Source organism: Oryctolagus cuniculus, chromosome 10 (assembly GCF_964237555.1).
Source record: "Oryctolagus cuniculus chromosome 10, mOryCun1.1, whole genome shotgun sequence".
NCBI lineage: Eukaryota > Metazoa > Chordata > Mammalia > Lagomorpha > Leporidae > Oryctolagus > Oryctolagus cuniculus.
In genome coordinates, this window is record NC_091441.1 from 86,132,641 (window position 1) to 86,155,675 (window position 23,035).

The window sequence follows — 23,035 nt, forward strand, 5'->3', positions numbered from 1 at the left end:
GTCACTAGGGGAAATAACTTAAATGTCTACAAACTTCTCTTCTGGGTGAGAAAACTGGGATTCAAGCTATGACTTAGCTGCTTAAAACTGATAGGACCAAAGCCCACATGTATTTCCCCAAGTCACAGTGTGAGTGTTACTGTTCTTGTTCAGCATAAAAGGAAACTGAGGCACAGAAGTGTTAAACTCCTTTCCCAAGACCATGCAGTTGAAAAGTGTGGTGCTATAATCCAGACTGAGGCAGTTTGATTCCAAGCAGAGTTTGGTTAATCACAGTACTACTATGTCTCTGGTCTTTGCCCAGTTAATTTAACTCCTCTGTACCTCCGTTTCACTGTGCAAAAAAGACTTAACCTTACCTACCCCACAGGATTTGTTGCAAAACTAAAATTTTGGTGTACTGTGTCAGCTACTGAAGGATTTATTTGCTTTTAGACCAAGGCATTTGCTACTTATTATTGTTACTATTAGTACCTATCAGACTGACACAGTAAAAAAATCAGATACTAATTGAGTGAGGGAAGTGGGTAAAGAGGTTCCTGTGCACACACAGCTGGTGGGATTGTAAATGACCCTGAGGGAAGATGGCTTAGTGTGCTTGGGCTGCCTTCACAAAACACTGTAGGCTGAGTAGCTTAAACAATGAAAAATCAGTTCGTCGGTTTTGGATGCTACAAGTTGAAGATCAGGATGCCAGCAAATTTGGTTCCCAGTGAGGGCTGTGTGGCTGGCTTGCAGCCAGCCATCTTCCCATGGTATCCGCCCAAGGCCTCAGCTCTGTGCTCCGGGGGAGAGAGTGGTCTCTGGCACCTGCTGCTTCTCCTCTCAGGGCTCCGGTCCTATCAGGGGAGAACTCCACCTTATGGTCTCATGGAACCCAATTATCTGCTTAAATATAATCACATGGTCTCCACATTTATCTTTAGATACAAGCACACTAGGGGTTATGGTTCTATGTGTGAGTTTTGGAGGAGACACCATTCAGGTAATAAAAAAGCAGGTAGTGTGTGTCAAAACTAAGGATGCGCAGGTCTTTGGAACCCAAGAAAGCCACTCCTGGGAGTTTATCTTAGAAATGTGTGTTCAGTGATGCTCCTTGCTGGGAAGTCCATTGTAGCAGACGATTGATCTCACAGTCTGAGGGTCCTTTGACAGAGCATTGACCAAATCAGCAGTTGGGAAACATTTTCCATAGTCAGATATCGAACAGGAACCCTTTAGCACCGTGAATCTCAGTCGATGCTGTTGTTGTCTGAACGCAGCCATTTACAATATGCAGACTTGATTGGAATTAACTTGATGAAAACAGATGGTTGGCTGGAGTTGAGCCTGTTTTCTTAGTCCCTGGTCTAAATAAGTTTTGGTACATACACACAGGGTCTTATACAGTCATTAAAAGGAAAACTCACATATAAAATTAAGTGGAAAATGATGATGCAGATGCCCCAATCAGGTACTGCCCATGTGCCAGGCACTGTCAGTAGTGCTTGCCATGAACAAGGGGACTTGAACAACTTCATGGAAAAATGGAATTAAGACACTGTACATTTTGCATGAATTTTTTGATGATCCCTGTATTAATAATTACAGTTTCGCTATGAGGGAACAGCTATGTTAACCCCCATTTCATAACTAAGTATATATATATGAACATACAGAAAGGAACTTAGTCAGCCTTTCTCAACTAGAAGTAAGCCATAGAAGCAGGATTCAGGCTAGGGTTTGAAAGCCAAAGCCAGGGCCAGCGCTATGCTATGGTGGATTAAACCAATGCCTGCAGTGCCAGCACCCAATTTGGGCACTGGTTCTAGTCCCAGCTGCTGCACTTCAAATTCAGCTCTCTGCTAATGCACCTGGGAAAACCAATGGAAAATGACCTAAGTGCTTGGGCCCTGCACCTGCATGGGAGACCCCAATGAAGCACCTGCCTAGCCCTGACTGTTGGGGCCATTCTCTGCCTCTGTCTGTACGTCTACCTTTCAAATTAAATAAAAAGAAGAAAAAAAAGCATACAAGATTCATAATTCTCCCTAGAAACTTCAAAAAAGGGGGGGGGGTGAAGGAGGAAAAAAAAAAGCCAATGACACAGTTTCAGTGTGCTGTCTCTAGGAATACTGTTTACCAGGACAGTGAGTTACTTCTTACATAATACAAAAAAGTGGGATTTTACCAGGGTGTCTCGGCCTATTTTTCATTAACACCTCTTCTAAGGAACAATTTTAGACTCCTTTTCTTAATGGCCTCCCTAGGAAATTATATCACAGATAGACAAGTGTATGTTCATGCACTGCTTTACTCAGAAAGAGGAAGATTTTTCTGCTGTTCCCCAGAGCCAGCTTCCGCCCTCCTGGGGCAATGCCACCTTCAGTTGAGAATTCATGGTTTACTATATGCTTAAGTCTTCATCAACCTACATTCTCATCTTGAAGAATCTGTAAGAAACTGAGAACTGGGGTTGGTATTAAAGTGCACTGGATTAAGCTGTAGCTTGTGATGTTGTCATTCCATATTGAATTGCCAGTTTGAGTCCCAACTTCTCCACTTCCAATCCAGGTCCCTGCTAATGCACCTGGGAAAGCAGCAGAAGATGGTCTGAGTACTTGGGGCCCTGCAGACCATCTGGGAGATCAGGTTGGAGTTCCTGGCTTTTGGCTTCAGCCTGGCCTGGCCTTGCCTCAGCCATTGTGGCCACTTGAGAAGTGAACTAGCAGGTGGGAGATTTCTTTCTTTCTCTCTCTCTCTCCCTCTGTGTGTGTGTGTGTGTGTGTGTGTGTGTATGTGGTCCCTCTCTCTATAACTCTGCCTTTCAAGTAGATAAATTTTGTAAAAATAAAACAACACATCTTATATTAAAAGCAAATTGAGAATAATCATTGCTGCTGGGGTTACAATCTGGGGAGGTCTGAACCAGAAGACCCTGGATTGTGTGACTTTGTACAAAAAGGTGTGTTAATAGAAGTCTCCAAGCTGCCAAACAAGTAAACTGTCTTATGAAGGTGGGCAAGGCCCCACAGTAGAGCACCTGCTGAGCTCCCTGGGCTGGCTGTGGTGCAGGAGCACTAATGAGGCCTCTGAGTCTCCAGAAAGCCCTTGAAAGGAGCAGGGCAGCTATTTCTCAATCTGTGGGGAGAGCCTGTATGTCTGGCTTCGTGGTTTATTCCATAGCCTCTTCCCCTTTGCACTGCACATTGGCATAACTAGATATTTAATGAGTTAACCCTTTGCTGGAATGTACCCGGGCTGCCTCCTCCTTTCTTAGAACACAGAAATCTCCTCTGAGTTTGTTAAAATAAAACACACATCCCATTTATTCTTTATTGCTCAACAAATGAAGACTCTACAGTGCATTTTAGGGAAATGGGTTTGATGGCATAGAGAACTGGTCAGACCAGGATAACGACTTTGTTAGAGGCCCCAAACATTGTTCTCAGCCACTCGATCATCCCCCTGCTCTGGTGTCGAAACACTGCATATGTGTCATGGAGGACTGGGCCCTTTAATGGGTCAGATCATGTATGGTACCTTCATGCATGTGAATCAGTCAAGAGAGCAGAAACCAGCCATGAAAAGTAAAGGGATTGCAATGGAATGGAACAGCTGAATAATGTAGAGAACACAGACTGTCCTGGGTGGTAATGATGAAGCCTGTTGTGTAAAACTCTGAGTTTAGTGCTGTATGCTGTATGTGTATCAGGGCACTCAGAACATGAGTGCAGTGCTTGTCCTAGTAGGAGATGACTCTCAAACTGAGCCTTGTGAAAGTTCTTACCCTGCCTGTCATCCTCTGTGACATCACTTTTTGTACATTCTCCACATTAATATGCCTGGAGTAGTTTACGTATTTTCACTTGGGGTGGTGTAGAGGGGGAGGGAGGATCCAATGGTTCGTCCTTAACATAATGCACAGGTGTGGACTTCAGGTGAGACTTGCACTATGACCTTGGGATGGTGCAGTTTACAAACAGGTGTAGGGAAATTCCTGCTTAACTTTCTGAAGGCTTGGTAAGTGAGTCTCCTGAAACAAACTGACAATGGTGGATTAACAGGAGAAAAAGTATAGAAGTTCCTTCATGAGCATACATGGGTGGGTGTGGGGAGCAACCCGGACTAGACTAAGTTACTGGAATTAAGACTTATTCTATGCATCTGCTCTCCCACAATATGGCGCTTAGAAGGGAGAAACAGCTTCTACGCAGCTGCCTCCAGTTCAACCAATAAACAGCAGGACCTGCTCCTGATTGGAGGAGAACAGCGTACTTGGCATGTGGGTAGCAGAGTTGGGATTGGTGGAAGAGGACTATAAAGGAGGAGAGAGACAACATGCACCAGGGAACATCTAAGGGGAACATCTATCTGAAGAAACACCTGTGCAGCCCCCGAGAGAGCCGGCCGGCGGTGTGCCGCTCCCCCGCGGAAGTGGGGAAAGTGGCAGGGGGAACCGCCCTTCCACAGAGGTGGAAGGGTCGGTAGCCAACCCAGGAAGAACCAGCAGCAAACCCGGGGAGGGCCGAGCAGACAAAAGAACAGCGCAGGGTCCTGTGTCGTTCCTCCACGAAGACGGGGAGCGACATAATGGTGCCGTGACTCGGATATGAAGCCTAGGCAGGGTTTAGTGTCGTTCCTCCATGAAGAGGGGGAGTGACAGGTGGGCACCATGTAAAACATGAAACTCAAAGAGCAGTTTGTAAGGTTGGGACTCAAGTATCTTCTTTACAGGGGAGAGGGAACTGAAAGATGCAGGAAATTTAGAGGTGTAGTAAATTCTTTTAGGAAGAGTGAATGGGCCTAAAGAACAGAGCACGGGTTGGGACAAAACTAACAGGATGGTGTTGGATTTTCAGTCTTCTCCTGTGTGATAGGCGTTTACTCTCCCTTGGTTAATGAAACTTCAGTGGGACTCGAAGGTGGCAGGTGTGCTCCTCTTCGTGTATCTGATCTCAGGTAGGTGAGGGAACGTCAAAGAAAATCCTTCTCTGTGTTCACAGCTCCCCTTGCGCTCGCCATTGAAGGTCCAAAGCATCGGTTTTCTTCTCAGCCCCAAGCAGGGTAGCAAGCAAGAGTATCCTGGAGGTGAGCCACTGAGAGGCAGGGCTTGGAGGCCTCACAGTGAAGGAAGCATTCTGGCTGTGAGCAGACAGCAAGCTGTTTGTCACCATGCTGGAAACATGACAAAGCAGAGTTAGCATTTTGTTTTCCGTTCTGGCTAGGCAACATGTTATATTACCTATGGTATCATAGTATGCATATTTTAAGAGCAATGTGCAATATAATAGCTTGTAAAATGTATCATATTTATTTAACAATTATTTGACTACTTGGTATATTCCAGGGACTGTTGGAATTGCTGAGGTACAAATGTACATAATATGGCTCCACTCTTCATAGAATTTATGTTGAAGTGGGAGAGACATATAAAAATAAGGCAACAAATGAACACATAGTGTGAGTTTAAGTCTATGTGTAAGCTTTCCCATTGGGCTATCAAAACACTGAGGCAAGATTTGTGTCCTGTTCATCTGGATGTTTCTGTAGCCATGTGCTTAACTATGAACACTTGATGTGCTCAGTGATCTCATCTACAAACAATGTATTTTCAGTTCTTTGCACACTTCGACAAGGATAAATATTGGCTCTTGGTTGGGAACATTGTCGAAGTTGTTATCTCTGTATGTGATCATGAAAAAGCCACCAGCAGCCACACTTTAGGGCTACAGGGCAGGCCAACATGTAATTGCAAAGTTATGCTATTGACTGCAACAAGTATCAATTTTAATCATCATTATCAGCTATTGAGTGCTTGAGGCAAATTTGCAATACTTACATAAATCATTTTATCCTTTCTTGGCAGGACAGTGGGTAGACAGAATAATGTCCCCCGCAACCCCTCCCTCCAGTGTCTCAGATCATATGACATAGGGGAAATAGAGCTGCAGATAGAAATAAAGTTGAGAGTCAGTTGACGAAGGTTGAGAATTTATTCTGGGCTCCCCATGTAGGCCTAATGTAATCACCAAGGTCCTTTAATAGGGAAAAGAAATTCCAAAGGGGAAGTTGGAGGGGTGCCATGTGTGAGAATTCTACCTGCTTCTGTTTCCTTTAAAGGTGGGGAAAAACGGTCATGAGCCAGGGGATATAAGCAGCTCCTAAAAGTCGGAAAGGATAAAGAAATGGAGTTTCCCCTAGAACCTTCAGAAGGAAGATAGCCCCGCTGATTCTCGGCTTTTATCCTGGTGCTACCTTTGCAGGATTTCTGTCTTACAGAACTTTAAGACAACAGATTTGCTTTGTGTAAGGTGCTATGTGTGTGGCCTTTTGTTTTGATGGAGAAGGCAAACACAGGTGGAGGTCACTGTCATTATAAGGGTGAGGAGTTGGAGGCTCAGACATGCTGAGGTCCTTTCTTAGAATCCAACAGCCCGTTTGCCTCCAGTCTTGTAGCCAAGATGGAATTTGGAGCTAACTCTCTCCAAGCTGATGTTTATACTCTGCTGCTAGCAATTTGTATAACAAATTTCCATTGTAAAGCCAATAACACTTACTGGTGCAGTAAGATGAAATCTATCCCCCAGCACCCAAGATAAACATCCAAACTCAGGTCTCATTGGAGGCAGCAGTCAGTGCTGAAAAATGCATCCTTGAGAGAGCATGTGGCACCCTGCTGCTAAGTCAGGTGGAAACATTGATCATGGCTAACTGGGAAATTTCATCAGAAGGCCTGTGAGCTTCCAGAGAGCAAGGTGAATATGGCCTTGCAAAAAGGTCAATAATGGTCAGAGCAACCCATCACCTAAGGAACGACCCAAATTCTGGAAGTAGTATGGCAGTGGGGATCACTCACAACAGGCTTGGTTCCATGGGAAAATTTCAGGAGAAAATATACAGAAGAAATGCAACTTAACAGAAAAAGAAGGAAAAATGTTGATAATAAGAAAAAACATTGAGTTAATATTTTGCATTTTTTGTGTTTACCAGATTGGCATGAAATCAGATAGTATGTTATGTGCAATTCTTTCCAGTAAGTGGGGAGATAGCTTTAAGTGCATATTAATGAACTTCAAAAAGCTTATGGAAAATAAAATTAAAATATTTTTCTATATTGGTGCAAATATTTTATAACACCTTGCACAGTTTTTGCATAATATGCATCTTTCCATGAACATTTTGAAGACAACGCATATGCATGGATTTCAAAAGTTTTTATACCAGAATAGCTATCTTTCAATTCCATGAACATTTTGAAGTACCATTATAGGAACCACTGAATCTGTTCACAGCTCAATCCAATTACATCATTTTAGACTACAAGAGGTCAAAAAATCAAAAATCAATATATGAATAAAATAGCAGAGACTCAAAAGAAAACACCTTCTCAGTCACCAGGAATCCTCTTAGATTTATTCCAACTGCCTTCAAGTGCTTGGTTCAATAAGGTAGGGTACAGATAGTGGAGCCCTGTCCATTTAAAGGAAATATTCAACTAGACTTAAGACATTGTCCACAGAAACATGGGATTTCCAGGAAAATAACTCATTTGCTCTGTTCTCATCTTGGCCTTTAAATGTCTCATGAACAACTATTATTCAGAGGTGAGCATCCAGGTGGATTGCAGGAGCCAGAGCCATTCTTGGAAGTACTTATTGTTAACAGGGTTCTCAAGAGCATTTACCCAAACTCTAAAACTCAGCAAAGCCTCAGACTTCATTTAAGCATAGTAAGAAATCATTCTTGGGGTCAGTGCTGTGGCGCAGCAGGGTAAGCTACTGTCTGTGACTCCGGCATCCCATATGCCTCCACCTGTGGCACCAGCAACCCATATGGGCACTGGTTCATGTCCCAGCTGCTCCTCTTCCAATCCCACTCTCTACTGTAGCCTGGGAAAGAAGTGAAAGATGACCCAAGTCCTTGGGCCCCTGCACATGTGTAGGAGACTTGGAAGAAGCTCCTGGCACCCCACTTTGACCTGGCCCACTCCCGGCAATTGTGGCCATATGGGGAGTGAACCAGTGGAAGAAAGATCTGTCTGTGTCTGTCTTTATCTGTAACTCTGGTTTTCAGATAGATAAATCTTTCTTTAAAGGAAAAAAAAAAAAAAGGAAAGATAAATGGGCCCTTAGCAGTCTTAACCACTTAATTAACTTACTCCGTAAATGGAGTCTGACCTTACTCACCTCCGCAAATGCTTCTGGCACAGGCTTTCCTTCTGTTAGGGAATCAGCATCCATGTGGTCTGGGCCTTATGTTGATTCCACCCTTGATCAGACAAAGCACATCTTGCATAAGATGTAGTTTAACAGTGAGTTCAAAGAGAAGCAATGCTGTGTCGCTCCCCCTCTTCGTGGAGGAACGACACTAAACCCTGCCTAGGCTTCATATCCGAGTCACGGCACCATTATGTCGCTCCCCGTCTTCGTGGAGGAACGACACAGGACCCTGCGCTGTTCTTTTGCCTGCTCGGCCCTTCCCGGGTTTGCTGCTGGTTCTTCCCGGGTTGGCTACCGTCCCTTCCACCTCCGTGGAAGGGCAGTTCCCCCTGCCACTTTCCCCACTTCCGCGGGGGAGCGGCACACCGCCGGCCGGCTCTCTCGGGGGCTGCACAGGTGTTCCCTCAGATGTTCCTGGTGCATGTTGTCTCTCTCCTCCTTTATAGTTCTCTTCCACCAATCCCAACTCTGCTACCCACACGCCAAGTACGCTGTTCTCCTCCAATCAGGAGCAGGTCCTACAATTTATTGGTTGAACTGGAGGCAGCTGTGTAGAAGCTGTTTCCTCCTCTCCCAGCGCCATATTGTGGGAGAGCAGATGTATAGAATGAGTCTTAATTCCAGTAACTTAGTCTAGTCCGAGTTGCTCCCAGTTGCTCCCCACAATGCTGTTGTGGTCTAGAAAGGAGTTTTGGAGCAAGGAGCTTGGGATGCAGAGAGACCTGGATTTCTGTATTGGGAGGTTTCCGTACAGTTCCAGCTCAGCGACTGAGCAGGTAGCCTAATCTTTATGAATTTCTGTTTTCTCATGTGCTCATGAGTATAAAAATAGGACTAAATCTTGTATTTCCTAGGAGTGTAAGTAGGAACATGGATATATAGTATCCGACAAGGGTGAGTGTTTGGAGTAGAAGTTCTGGATCCCTTTGTCAGCTCCTTGGTAATGCACACCCTGGAGGGCAGCAGGTCATGGCTCAAGAAGTTGGGCCCCTGACACCCACATGGGAGGCTTGGATGGAGTTCCTGGCTCCCAGTTTCTACTGGGCACAGTCCCAGCCATGACAGGCATTTGGGGGGAATGAACTGGAGGATGGGAGATCTGTCACTGCCTCTCAAATAAACCCAATAAAGAAATACACTTTAAAAAGCCTATAATATAGTTCTGTGTGCAGAGTACCCAGTGGATAGTAACAATGAGGAACTATTTCTATTATTGAAGTTGCTCACAAGGATTTTTGCCATTACCTGACTTTTGTGAACTTCGCTTCTATAAACTATTGTATAGGAATAATATGGGTAGTGATAACAGTGCTGTGTGTTTAAATGCAAAATGCTTACTTAGCTCAAGGGCTGGCATGTTGTAAGTACACAATAAATATTACCTATTACTTTATAGTTACTAAATAATGCATCTTTGAACATCTAGATAAAGTCAAGTGACACACTGATGTTGAAGTCATATCTATATGCAAGGAATACTGGGGAGTTAATGCAGATAGAAATATCTAGAGCCAAAAAGGGACTTACATTCTAGTCTTCTTATTGTCATCACATTGGCCATGCTGTTTAACATTGCCTAACCTCACTGTGGTAGATGCTGTTAGTGGTCCGTTCATTTGCTCTCATTACTCATCCCTGAGTGCATGCTGACCTAATGACTCCCAGTGTGCAGCACCTGTGATGCTGCCCAGCACTTTCTCTATCTGTAAAGCCCATTCACAGGATGGCTGGAAAGTGCTGGGGGATTACCACTCTGCCAGAGCAGCGATCATGTGGTGGGACTGGGTGGATATACACCACAGCTCATCTGCTCTTTAATTCTGTTAACTGTTGAGTGGTGTTTTGTAGTATGTTGCATGTTCTCCAGTGTGAGAGAGACCCAGTTCTCTACAACTCTAACCCTCTCCATAGCAAGACTAATAATTGGCTTCCCTCTGTTCTGTGACTCACTTCTCTAAACCTCAACTTGTCCTTGAATTCTTGTCTCAGGGTCTGCTACCTGGGAACTCAATTTAGGATACTTGCATTCAAGTGTAGACAATGGCATCTACCTTTAAGCTACACTGTAGATAGGATTAAATGCAGTCACAGATGTCATGGATTTTGAAGAACCCAAAGTGCTATGTGTAGGTGGAGACTGACTCTTCAGCTGGTATTTGAGAGTTCCCCACACCAATATTTAAGCTCCTAGAGTTGGCCTGCACTATTGGTGAACAGTGATGCAGCCCTCATCCTAGTTTGGGCTGCCAGTCTTGGCCTCTGGCTTCTCAACCTGTGCCCATCCTCCTTCAACTCTTTTGCTTTTCTTCATGTCTTCACCCTGTTTTATATCTTCCTTAACCTTATTTTGGTATATCTTACTTATCTGTTGATGCCCTGATTGCCCAGCACAAGATAATACACTCCGTGAATACGTGGGTAACACCGATCTTCTCCAAATTTACATCCTTGGCACCTAAAAGAGAGCTTGGCACATGGCAGGAGCTTAATGAACAGCTGTTGAGTGAATTGATGAAGTAAATAGTAAATCCTTTTTCTGCATCCTCACTTACAAGACAATGTGGAAATAGTATAGAGTCCCATGAACCATTCACTTTGCTCTCCACAAGGATGATTTATTGTGTAACTATAGCACAATCTTAAAGTCAGAAAATTACGAGGGGTCTCCTCAAAGTGAAAATTTTAAATCATTGCCCTGATTAGTTACCTAGTGGCATCTCCATTCACTTAGAATGAGGTCCATTTCCTGTGATCTCCATAGTCTCTCATAACCCCGATCCTCTCTTGTGTGTTCCGGTCCTACTAGCTTTATCCTTATAAGTCTTGAGAAGGTACTGAGTGATCTTCCACCTTAGGTCCTTGGATGAAGTCTTCCCTGTGCCTGAAATGTTCTGCCCAGGATGGACTCCTTACTAGCTCATGTCTTCACTTCTCAGTTGGAATGTTATCACTTGAGACTGGGTTTCACTGTCAGCCTTATCCCATTCCTCCCTACACTTGGCCTTGTTTCTTTCCTTCATAGCATTTATCAAAATTTATTCTTGTGTATTTTGCTGATTTACTTGCCTGCTATTTGTATCTTTCAACTTCCTGTGTTAGTTGCAAAGATGTTAGAGACTTTACTTTGCTCACCTTAGTACAATTAGAAATTTGACTTGTAAAAACTCAGGTTTACTTAAGAAGTGTGTATAGATCCTCACTGTTCAATATCATACTGATATGATTTGGATATTAACTCTGGTGTTTTCCCAAAAGCTCGTGTGCCGAAGACTTGGTTCCCAAAGTCTTATGTTAATAGTTATTGCTTAAAGGGGAATTCTTGACCCAATTATGATGGTTTGTATCAGGTGTTTAGCAGGTGGGCCCATTGAAAGGTCCTTAGGTCATTGAGGGTGTATCAGACTGTAGTTCTTGTAGAAGAATTGGTTATAAAGGAGTATCCTGGGCCCAGTGGCTTTCTCTGCTGTCTGGCTCAACATGTAATCCTTTCTTTACATGCATTTAACATCTGCTACCCTTTTCAGATGCCTGCCCAGTAGGGCCACCCATTTTTGGATCCTCAACCTCCAAAACTGTGATCATCCTGTTTTAGATCTTCTTCCTTTATAAATAGCTTCTTTCAGACATTTGTTTTAGTGACGAAAGCCAACTATTGTACCAACTCCCTGTGCTGTGTGCTACGCAGTTAATTAACATTTCTCACACAAGGGTGGATTGATTCTTGTCCTACCTCATGATGTGGGATTATCTGCAGTTCCATTTTACAGACTAATAGTGATATTCAATGATCACTTCAATGAGTGATTTTAAGACTTTGTGTTTCTTTCCCTTGGCCAGCCTCTAATTTTAGCCACCGATAGAAGGGAAGCATGCACCTTCCAAGACAAATGGGGGAGAGGAGCATGGTGATAAGACTGAGGCTGTCTCCCTTCTACTATCCTTCTGCCTAATAGATGTTAGCACCCAAGGCTTTTATTTATCTGAAGAGCTAGGGGCCTGATCTGTTCAAGGGCAAGTGCAATTGGGAAATTTGGGAAAGTTACCTTCACTTTGGACAGCTCAACCAATTGGGCCTGGGGGTTAGGAGATGAAAACTCCTGTCCCTTGATGGGAAATTGCCAGATATATTCTGAATACTCTTAGAGATGATGAAAGGATTGATTTCTTCCTGCCTTTACCAGCAACAGCAGGAGCACACCATTTTATTGACTTTCCCTCCTTGCCTGTCTCGTTCTCCCCACTCACTCACTCACCCCTGCATTCTGGAATTGTCTCCTAAGCAAACCACTTGGAGCCAAGCCCTTGTCTTTGGCTCTGATGTTAGAAGACCCCAAATCCAGACAGTTCCTGCTGTGAGCTAGAAGCTGCTTGATCCTAATTCTAAGAGGCAGATAAGATGTGCAGTGGAATGAATGAGAGGTTAAGTATCTTGCCAGAGGCATTCATTGCCCTGCCCACATCCCCCAGTGGTTGAAGGTGATCTCCTGGGCTGTTAACTTGCCTGCTTCCCAAGCAGTGCTTGCCTGTTGGCTGTGACTTCATGAAAGTTTCTGGACTAAAAACAAACAAAAGCAGAAGATAGAAGGAAAAAAGAATCAAAGGGAAGAAAGGGGGAGGGAAGGCAGGAAGAGAAGAGAGAAGGCAGGCCAGTGGGTCCTGGGTTTTGGAGGGAGCACTGATGGAGAAGAAAGAGGAATGTTGGGTAAATGGCAGTGCAGAGGTTCTAACACAGACAGCAGATCTCAGAGCCCACCCTTCTTACCCACATCGTATATCTCCTCCCAAAGGAACACTTAAGAAAGTGAAGTCAAATCCAAAAACTCAACTGGTGAGTAGTGAAGCCAAGCTTCCGAAATGGGTTGTTGAATACACAGATCCGGGCTTGCCCACTCCACCCATCACCTCCCTTTTCCACAAGGTCAAATTTACGCTCTGCTCTTGAAACCAGAATGAATGAAGCCAGTTCAGTGAAATCCCCATTGGGTTACAGCCGCTCTCTGTTGTAAGTCTGTGGCAGGCTAGATGCAATGTCTTTCCATACGTCACAGCACCTGTGTATTTTGGAAGTGCTAAGTCTGGTGAAAATCACTGCTGATTTTAAGGATTTCTCTAGTTTAAGAGCTCATGGGAGTTTGTGAAGCAGAGGTCATGTTCTCCTCCTGGACAGCCACTACCCCAGCAAATGAGCAGGGGAGGGAACCAGGGAGGGAGAGCTCATGTCAGTTCTCCTCTCCCATTGCTAGCCCTCTGCCTCACAGCTACTAGGAGTTAAGGTTTATTTCCTCATCCTCAGGTTACCCATACCCCCTTCTCCTCCTCCTCAATTCTCAGTACTGAAATCCTTTGAACATGCTATTGTCATCATTTCTCTCTGCTTAAAAAAATCTTTTAATGCTTTCCATTAGTTTCTTTAGCATAAAGGCAGAATTTCAGGTCATGATGTCCAAGCAAGTTTCAATCGTGCACCTGCCCATCATCATCTCATCTCTTTCAAAACCACCCTTGCTTATTATATTCAGGCAACTCTGCATATCCAACTCTTGCAGGCTCTCCTCCACCTGGGACATCTTCCTCTCCCACATGTTCTGTTAAACTCTTTGCAGTCCTTAGGTCTGAAGCTGTTAATTTATATGGCCTCATTCTACTTGTGCTATTTTATCCCTGGTGATTTGATTAGCATTGAGTGTGCAGGAGGTCTTAGAGTGGTGGAATGAATGAATGAGCAGCAGTAGGTTCACTGAACAAAGACAGGGGAAGAGATTAGAACCACTGTATATTTTACCTTTTTTCTTTCCTGGTTAAAGCTTACCAGGTTCTGTCATTGTAATTCTTCATCATCCAGTCAATATTGTATGCAATAACTTTATTAAGGTCAAATAGATATCACAATACAGGCCTATCCAACAGGATATAGAAACTGTTTACACATATCATCTAAGACACGAGATTGCTTTGTGCTAAAATGCTTCCAACATCACAGATCACACAAAGAGTTTACACATCAGTAACGACTTGGATCTGGAAATACAGATGCTCTGTTTTCCCTCCTATTGGGCCTTTGTGTTTCAATTGAGTTAAAACAAAGAGCTGAAGATTGGCATTTTCTTGATAATGAATACATTCTTGGGAATATTCTGTGAGAATCCTCTTAGGGATACAGAATGGCACAAGGAAGCCACTTCTAATTTATAGGCTACATTCCAATCAGAATTAGTAAGCTGAGCTGTGACTTGAGAATTTCCAATAATTAGATTTAGAAACATGTTAGCTTTAGAAATAAATAGGATTTAAACATTTAGCTGGTAGTGTAGGTTTTACAGAATAACCTTTATAGGTTGATGCTTCCTCAAAGCAATTCTTTTTTTATTAATTAATTAATTTATTTTTAATTTTATTTTATCCTCATAGCAATTCTTGACCACAGTATCTGTATCTGCATCTCCATTATTCTACATAAACACAAACAATTACTGGGTCTTAAATTTTATGGTCCACAGAATAAAAGTCACAAAACACCATAGAAAGTTAAAAGAATGTAAATATTTAGTTAAGTAAATAGGATAGATACTGGGCAATTACTATATATATATATATTTCACTGTATATCTACTAATAGGACAATATCCCCGAAACCTTAGTTACAATGCATTCAGAAACTTGGTAAAGCCAAAGAGACAACTCGTAAAGTATATAAAGTAGTGAATCTGTTTACTTTAAACATTCATTTAACAAATTCAGGGTGCAGACTGGAAAATTTTAATAAATACAGTTGAAATGTTCATTGTGTGAGAAAACGCTTATTCATGCATTAAATCATTTAAGCACTGATTGATCAAGTAAAAAACACAGAGTAATTGTCTGAAACAAATATTTAGAGATGCACAATCCTACAAGGCCTAAAACTAAAAAATAATGCATGCATGTTGTGATATACCAAATTGTCTTTTAGGAATCCTTAAAACATCTTTTGCATCAAAATGCATAGGAAAACTCAGTGCTATTTAATTTACTTTATGCATATTACATACTAGAGACTTGAAGCTACAAAATGCTCTTACTATCTCTACACACATACAAAATGACATAAAAGTATCTGTGTATATAACAAGGTATTCTCTCCAATTAGCTGTCTATGATTAATAATATATTTCCTTATGTAGTCTCACCTCTAAGTACCATTTATCACGACCCAGGCCTTTCTGCCTTAATGAGGACCACAGCTCTCTGATTTACATTCCACACTCTCTGCATTAATAATTGATCGAAACTCATAAAAAATTCTTCTGCCACTAAAATGGAAAGTGGTGAGGCTATCTCCAGAAGAATACAAATGCTGCTCTTTTAAATCTGATTAGTAAAGGAAGTAGGACCACTAGGCTGCTGGCCAAACTCCTCTGAGGATGGCTCCAACCTGGCCTGCTGGCTATACCCACCACTTGACCCATAGCTATCTTGGTTGTAACCACCCTGACTATAGCTGCTGGAGTGTTTCTCCATGGGGTCGGAAAGATACCGCTGTCCAGAGGAATGCCAGCCAGTCTCCTTGAAAACAAACCATATGTTTCCAGCCCAGAGGATGAAGTTCAAGAATCCAAAGACCTGAAAGAGAATCAAAGCAAATGAGTTGACTGACTAGACAGTGACCCAAGGGAAAGAATCTCCATTCCAGAAAAATCCTCCATCATCTGAAGGCCACTTATCACTTTAGTGTTGAGTCCAGTTCAAATATTTCATTTGGAACCACTCTCTCATTTACAACATATAGCTTTGATTGAATGCATGTTCCTGGTCAGACACTCCATGGAAGATATTATATATCAATTCACTGAGTTTAAGAGTCAGGATTAGAGGAAGGTGCTATTATTATACCCATAGTAAAGGTATGGAAACTGAGGTGCAACAAGGAAAATAATCTGGTTCCAGGTCACAGGAATTGGTAGATTTGGAATTCAAACTCTTTTGACTCCACAGTTTGGGTTCTTACCAAAGCCATGCTTACCTTCCCAAGTAGGACATCGCTCAGAGTGTGTAAGAATATTTTCAGGTAGTACAGGGCTAAATATTTTTGTTTTAATGTGATACATCTATTTATAATGTTAACTTATCTTTATGGCTAGTAGACTTCTGTCTATTGTAATTACATTTAATTTAAATAAAAACATTAAGATTCATTCAAGTAGTATATAGATAAACACCTACATGATAACACTCCAGGGCCTTTAAAAATGTTCATGGAAATGCATATTATAAAAAAGCTAGGCATGGCTGGCACTGTGGCTCACTAGGCTAATCCTCCACCTGCGGCGCCGGCACTCTGGGTTCTAGTCCCGGTTGGGGTGCCGGTTCTAGACCCAGTTGCTCCTCTTCTAGTCCAGCTCTCTGCTGTGGCCCAGGAAGGCAGTGGAGGATGGCCCAAGTGCTTGGGCCCTGCACCCCATGGGAGACCAGGAGGAAGCACCTGGCTCCTGGCTTCGGATCGGCACAGCACGCCAGCCGTAGCAGCCATTTGGGAAGTGAACCAATGGAACGAAAACCTTTCTCGCTCTCTCTCTTTCTCTCTCTCATTGTCTAACTCTGCCTGTCAAAAAAAAAGTTAGGCATGGATTTCAGAGGTTTTTTTATTTATTTTATTTATTTTATTTATTTTTTTATTTTTTGACAGGCAGAGTGGACAGTGAGAGAGAGAGACAGAGAGAAAGGTCTTCCTTTGCCGTTGGTTCACCCTCCAATGGCCGCCGCGGCCGGCGCGCTGCGGCCGGCGCACCGCGCTGATCCGATGGCGGGAGCCAGGAGCCAGGTGCTTTTCCTGGTCTCCCATGGGGTGCAGGGCCCAAGCACCTGGGCCATCCTCCACTGCACTCCCTGGCCACAGCAGAGGGCTGGCCTGGAAGAGGGGCAACCGGGACAGAATCCGGCGCCCCAACCGGGACTAGAACCCGGTGTGCCGGCGCCGCTAGGCGGAGGATTAGCCTAGTGAGCCGCGGCGCCGGCCTTCAGAGGTATTTTTTTACACCAAAACCAACTGTTTTAATCCAATTTTCTATGAATTTTTAAAACTGCTCTTGTATGTGGAACACGAGTCTCTGCAGAGTTGTACTTTCTTGCTTCTCACTTTAAAAGTGAACTGTGAAACCGACTATGGGAGAAGTATAGATTCCAAGAGATATAAAATGTCTTTTTTTTCAAGGAAAGGCGTGGGATTTGCCCATCGAATTTCTTCTTACTCTGCAGAAGGTGATTGAGAGGACAGAGCTTTCCCAGGGCCTTGTGTTTGGTGGAAGAAGAATTGTTGGCCATGCAAATGGTCCAAACAGAGGCCCTCAGGATGTGGCTTGTCCTGCAGCTTTGATCAAGGCTGGGGGTTGGCTTGGGAATCAGCCACAGGCTGTCTGTTTTAACAGCCCTCAATTTATTGATATTATTTTTAATTGACACATAATAATTATACACACATGTTTAGGATGCACAGAGTGTTATTCTGATACATGTAAAAAATGTGCACTGTGTTGGGAACATTCTAAGTTCTTTTTTTAGTTTTCACACCTATTTATTTATTTATTTATTTTGACAGGCAGAGTGGACATTGAGAGAGAGAGAGAGAAAGGTCTTCCTTTGCCGTTGGTTCACCCTCCAATGGCTGCCGCGGCTGGCGTGCTGTGGCCGGCGCACCGCGCTGATCCGATGGCAGGAGCCAGGTGCTTTTCCTGGTCTCCCATGGGGTGCAGGGCCCAAGCACTTGGGCCATCCTCCACTGCCTTCCTGGGCCACAGCAGAGAGCTGGCCTGGAAGAGGTGCAACCAGGATAGAATCCGGCGCCCCGACCAGGACTAGAACCCGGTGTGCCGGCGCCACAAGGTGGAGGATTAGCCTGGTGAGCCGGGACGCCGGCTATAGTTTTCACACCTTTAATAAGTCATTGTTAACTACAGTCCCCTAATGTGCTACAGAACATTAGAATTTTTTCCTCCTATCTAACCATATTTTTTACCCAACTGCCAACCTCTCTCTATGCCCCTTTACTCATTCCCTTACCAGTCTGTGTAATGACTATTCTACTTTCTACTTCTATGACACCAACTTGCTAAGCTTCTCATTATGAATAAGAACATGTCCTATTTATTTTTTTGTGGGTGTGCCTGGTCTATTTCCCTTAACATAATGTCCGCCAGTTCCATCCCTGTTGCTGCAAATGACAGGATTTCAGACACAGAAAGATAAATATCACATAATCTCTCTCATATGTCAAGTTTAAAAAGTCAACCTAAACTTAGAATGAGGATTACTAGAGACTGGGAAGGGTGGAGGGAAGGAGGATGGAGGAATGTTGGCTGTCAGGCCCCCAAACACAGGTAAAATAGATTTTAGTGTTCAACAGCAGAGTGGAGTGCTTATAGTTTGCGATAATGTATGATAGACTGTATATGGCAATGGAAGAGAGGAGCTGGGAGGCTCCAAACCTAAAGAAAAGGAGAAATGGAAATGCTAATTACTGGATTTGATTAGTTTATGCTGTATACAAGTGTTGAAATATTGCACGGTACCTCTTAAGAATGTACAAGCACTATGTACAAGCACTATATTAACATAAAAAATCTAAAAATTGAAAAACTACCGAATTTTATTATTTTCATGAATAGTCCACTGAGTGTATGTACACATCTATAGAGAGAGATATATATATCACATTTCTCTATCCATTTATCTCTGCATGTACACTGAGGTTGAGTTCATATTTCAGCTATTGTGAATTGTGTGACAATGAATGAGGGTGTGCAAATATCTCTTCAACATCCTGATTTTTCTTTCCTACAGATATATACCCAGTAGTGAGACTGATGGATCATATAGCAGTTTTGGAAATCTCCATACCATTCTCCATAATGACTATACTAATACACATTGTCACCATAGATGAGTAAGAATTTACCTTTATATGCATCCTCACCAGCATTTGTTATTTTTCTTTTTTTTTCTTTTTGACAGGCAGAGTTAGAGAGAGAGACAGAGAGAAAGGTCTTCCTTCCATTGGTTCACCCCCAAAATGGCCGCTACGGCTGGCATGCTGTGCCAATCTGAAGCCAGGAGCCAGGTGCTTCCTCCTGGTCTCCCACATGGGTGCAGGGGCCCAAGCACTTGGGCTATCCTCCACTGCCTTCCTGGGCCACAGCAGAGAGCTGGACTAGAAGAGGAGCAACCGGGTCTAGAACCGGCACCCCAACCGGGACTAGAACCCAGAGTGCCGGCGCCGCAGGCAGAGGATTAGCCCAGCGAGCCACGGCGCTGGCATATTTTTCTTATTTTTTAAAATAATATCTATTCTAACTGAACAGCCCCCTACTGGAGACAGATAACAAAAGTGTAATACAAAGAATATTTAATACCTCTTTAGCATGACACAGAGCATTCAAAATAGACTTGGACAGTCCTCATAGTTCTATAGCAGGTGTTGGAAAGTTCCTTGCTGAGTCAAAATTAATCCCTTAGTTTTTGGATGGTGAGGTGGTCTGGAGAGTGCTGTTTTGGGAGTGAGGAGGGCTTCTTGTGCAGTCAAGTTGTGGGACTTTTATCAGGGGCCATTTACTAAAGTATATCGATATTTAAGCAGTAGGTGGATTACAGCATACTGGGTGTCTTTGAGTTTTGGAATAATTTCCATGGGCTTTGGAATTATAGTGGCTGAGGCACTGTATTCTTTCTCTATGACCCTGTACAAAGGATTTAATCTCAAGACTTCAGTTTTGTTTCTCTGTTTATAAAAAGAAGACAGTAATTTCTTACGGGATAGTGGGACAATTCAAGAGATCATGTGTAAAGTAGCCAAACAGTGTTAGACAAAGGACAAACATATTGAATGTGAACTGATCCTCTAAATCCATTTCTAAAAAATGTTTGTGAGTTGCATTTCATTGACTATTTTGCTGCAGTATAAACTGAAGTGGAGCTGTGATAGGACAGATTGTCAAGAGATGACAATGCCCAGAACAGAGTCACTATGCCTCTGCTGATGTAACGGAATCTAGTTTATCTGAACACTGGTTTATCTAGACTTCCTGTCCTTCTTCACTTCCTTCTTTTCTACTCCTTCTTTTCTATTCCCTTCCTCTTTCCTTTAATATTAACTGAGAGCCTGTTTTGGCCTATTTTGTGCCATTCCATAGGCTGCTTGCAGAGAGTGATGGAAAACATAAAATTTAACAGTTGCTTGACCAAAACTAACAAGCTAATCACAGACCAAAATGTAACTTAGATACAGAACCTTTGAACCATGTGTGTAGTAACTAGGATATTTTCCATTAAAGGGGAGATACTAAATAAATTGTGCCTTTATAAGTATTTATCAAGACATGAGTGGGAAAATTAGCAAGGAGTCTTTTCACATAGGAAGGGATGACTCTATCTGGACTATAATTTTGCCAGATTATTATCTTTTGAACTCTTCATTTTCCCTATGATACTTGATTTTAAAAATGATAGCCTCAAGAGGAACCTAGACATTGGGTAAATGCAACTAAAAATAGAAACACAAATAAAACATTTCAGTGGGCACATTTAAGGAACAATGATTTCTTACTCCATGGTCAGCATAGAAATATCAATCAGACTGCTCTTGGCTGCAGTATTTTAAGGCACATGGGCCCTTGACTTTCCATGCCATTTTGTTGCAAAGAAAGTCAAGGTGAGGATTTTGATTGAACTCAGATGTGAGGACAATAGAAAGAAAGATGGAAAGAAACTATACATACCAGGAGAAGGAATGGGTAGATGAAATCTACATTAGCCAAAGAGATGTGTCTAGATTGCCTGTTGTGAAGCCAGAGAAGCAGCCAAATAAATTATATACAAAAATAGTTATGTCAGTGAACCATCAAAACAAAGATTTAGAGGCTCTCTCAATCCCACGCCTCTCTGGGATCTAACACTGTATGACATTTCAGAAAATGAGTACATTTCACTCGCAGGTTCCAGTTAATACATAATGAGCTTTGGTCCTGTGGTGGGCACCATGACAAGGGGTTTTCACGGCTTATTTCACTGAATCCTTTCAACAGTCTTGAGGTCTGTTCTATAATTACCCTCATTTTACAGGGGATTAAACTAAAGTTTAGAGAGCTTAATTATTTTGTTTAAGGACAGCCAATTATAGTTTTGAGTAGCAAAGCCAAATCTTGGTCCAGGTAAGGAGGAAACTGTGCCCTTATTTGAGTGGCAAGAGCATTAGGCGAATTTGCCTGTAGCTCAAGCATGGCTATAACTACTCAGGAAATCTTAAACAAGCCCCTGAAACTCAGCTGCCCATGTTTGTAGAAACTGGCTAGCTCATCTACATTTTATTTTATTGTGAGCTTTCAGAAGCCAAAGTACTTTGAAGAAAGTACATTTGTTACCAGTGGTAGAAAATGAGATCATTACTTCCATTTACTTGTAGAGAACATCTATTGTGGATGTGTCTGGCTCCTTCTCTAAAACTTTGCCCAAAAAGGTGGGTTCTTTGGATGAATGCTTTGACTACATGATTCCCCAAGCTTTTTAGCCATAACTGATAAGACCAAGGTAGACACTTGGCCTAAGGTGGGTCAATGAGTTTCTGTCGTCAAGAAATTTGGAATTGGACCTCAGCTATTTTAGTTAATTACAACATGTTTCTTTAAAAACTTACAATATTATAAACTTTAGAGAAGCTATCTTCTGTATTTATAGAAAAAGAGATAAAATTGTATCTGAAAAGGGAGTATTTTAACAGATGAAGAGACAGATGAGCAGAAACAGTAAAGAAGAATGGAAGGTGAGAACAGTCCAATTTTTTGATGGATGTCCAGTTCCTGGCCCTGGGTTCTGCCCTGGGAAGACACATTTCAAACATTTCTTTCCAATTATTTCTGTTTGCATAAGCTGGCTCAATGAGTTGAAGACAAACAAGTTGTCACGAAAAAGAACAAGTTGTGTTTTGGCTAATAAGCTTTCCCCTGATCTCCTTTGCAGAGCCAAGTTGCAATCCAATGTCTTGAGCTTGCTCCCAGATCCCTGCCTCTAGAGCAGAGTAATACAAGGTTAGGTAAAACTTGCTTCCCAATAGGGACGTCTTGAAGAGCTGTATGCTACCTTACACCTAGAACCCTGGATCTGCTCTAGATTCTGATTTTTTTAGAGCCTGTTTCTTCAGGTTACATCAAATTGATGAGCTCCCTGATAGCTTCCTAAAGAACTTTTCACCCTGACAAAGTCAGAGTCAGTTTCTGTGACTTGCAATCCAAATACAGGGCATACAGATACTGGTACTAGAAGGGTGCAAAGAACAAATTTCACCAATACCGGATTGTTTTACTTTGACCAGTTGGAAAGGAGTTTCCTGTCACAAGGAACTAAAAGGCTCTTCAGGGACATAGATACATACCTACAAGCACAACATATGATTTGATTTTAATATGACTCTCTTTTTGGTTTTACAAGCACATCATTTTGTTTTTCACTCATAATTCCTATTTCAATCTAAAGTTTATTAGAGATATCAGAAGTGGAATTAAAGGGAACATACAGGGTCTCATAATTTATTAGGAGATGATTGGACTAAGAGATACATCAAGTAATTTGATTTTTGTCCCTTTATGCTTTGAGATCAGAGTGACAATAGCTTCTATTAAACACTGTCCAGAAACAAATGACAGAATAATAACTATATTTGTTAATGCATACCTTGAACTATTCATATGCATATATGGCCAATAGTTAATAAAAAGTTTCGAGACCCTCGTATATAGTTTATTTCCATGGTTACCATCTCACCAAGGCAGGATTCAGTCAAGTCATCAGGACCAGAGTAGAAACATTTTCCCCTT

General features: G+C 42.4%; 1 protein-coding gene and 1 long non-coding RNA gene across 4 annotated transcripts in view; one reads left to right on the forward strand and one right to left on the reverse strand.

Annotated features, from left to right (window-relative positions):
• The first annotated feature begins 3,841 nt into the window (after positions 1 to 3,841).
• LOC127486064 (uncharacterized) overlaps positions 3,842 to 23,035 on the forward strand; it is a 147,234-nt gene continuing 128,040 nt past the window's right edge. For both annotated transcript variants that reach the window (XR_011379212.1, XR_011379213.1), the window contains exon 1: positions 3,842 to 3,920. This is a non-coding gene — a long non-coding RNA (uncharacterized lncRNA). The remainder of the gene's footprint in view (positions 3,921 to 23,035) is intronic.
• The window catches only part of SYNPR (synaptoporin), a 364,988-nt gene continuing 355,996 nt past the window's right edge, over positions 14,044 to 23,035 (reverse strand). For both annotated transcript variants that reach the window (XM_002713284.5, XM_017343927.3), the window contains one exon: positions 14,044 to 15,800. In XM_002713284.5, coding sequence (XP_002713330.1) covers positions 15,543 to 15,800 — 258 coding nt within the window. In that variant the 3' untranslated portion in view covers positions 14,044 to 15,542. The remainder of the gene's footprint in view (positions 15,801 to 23,035) is intronic.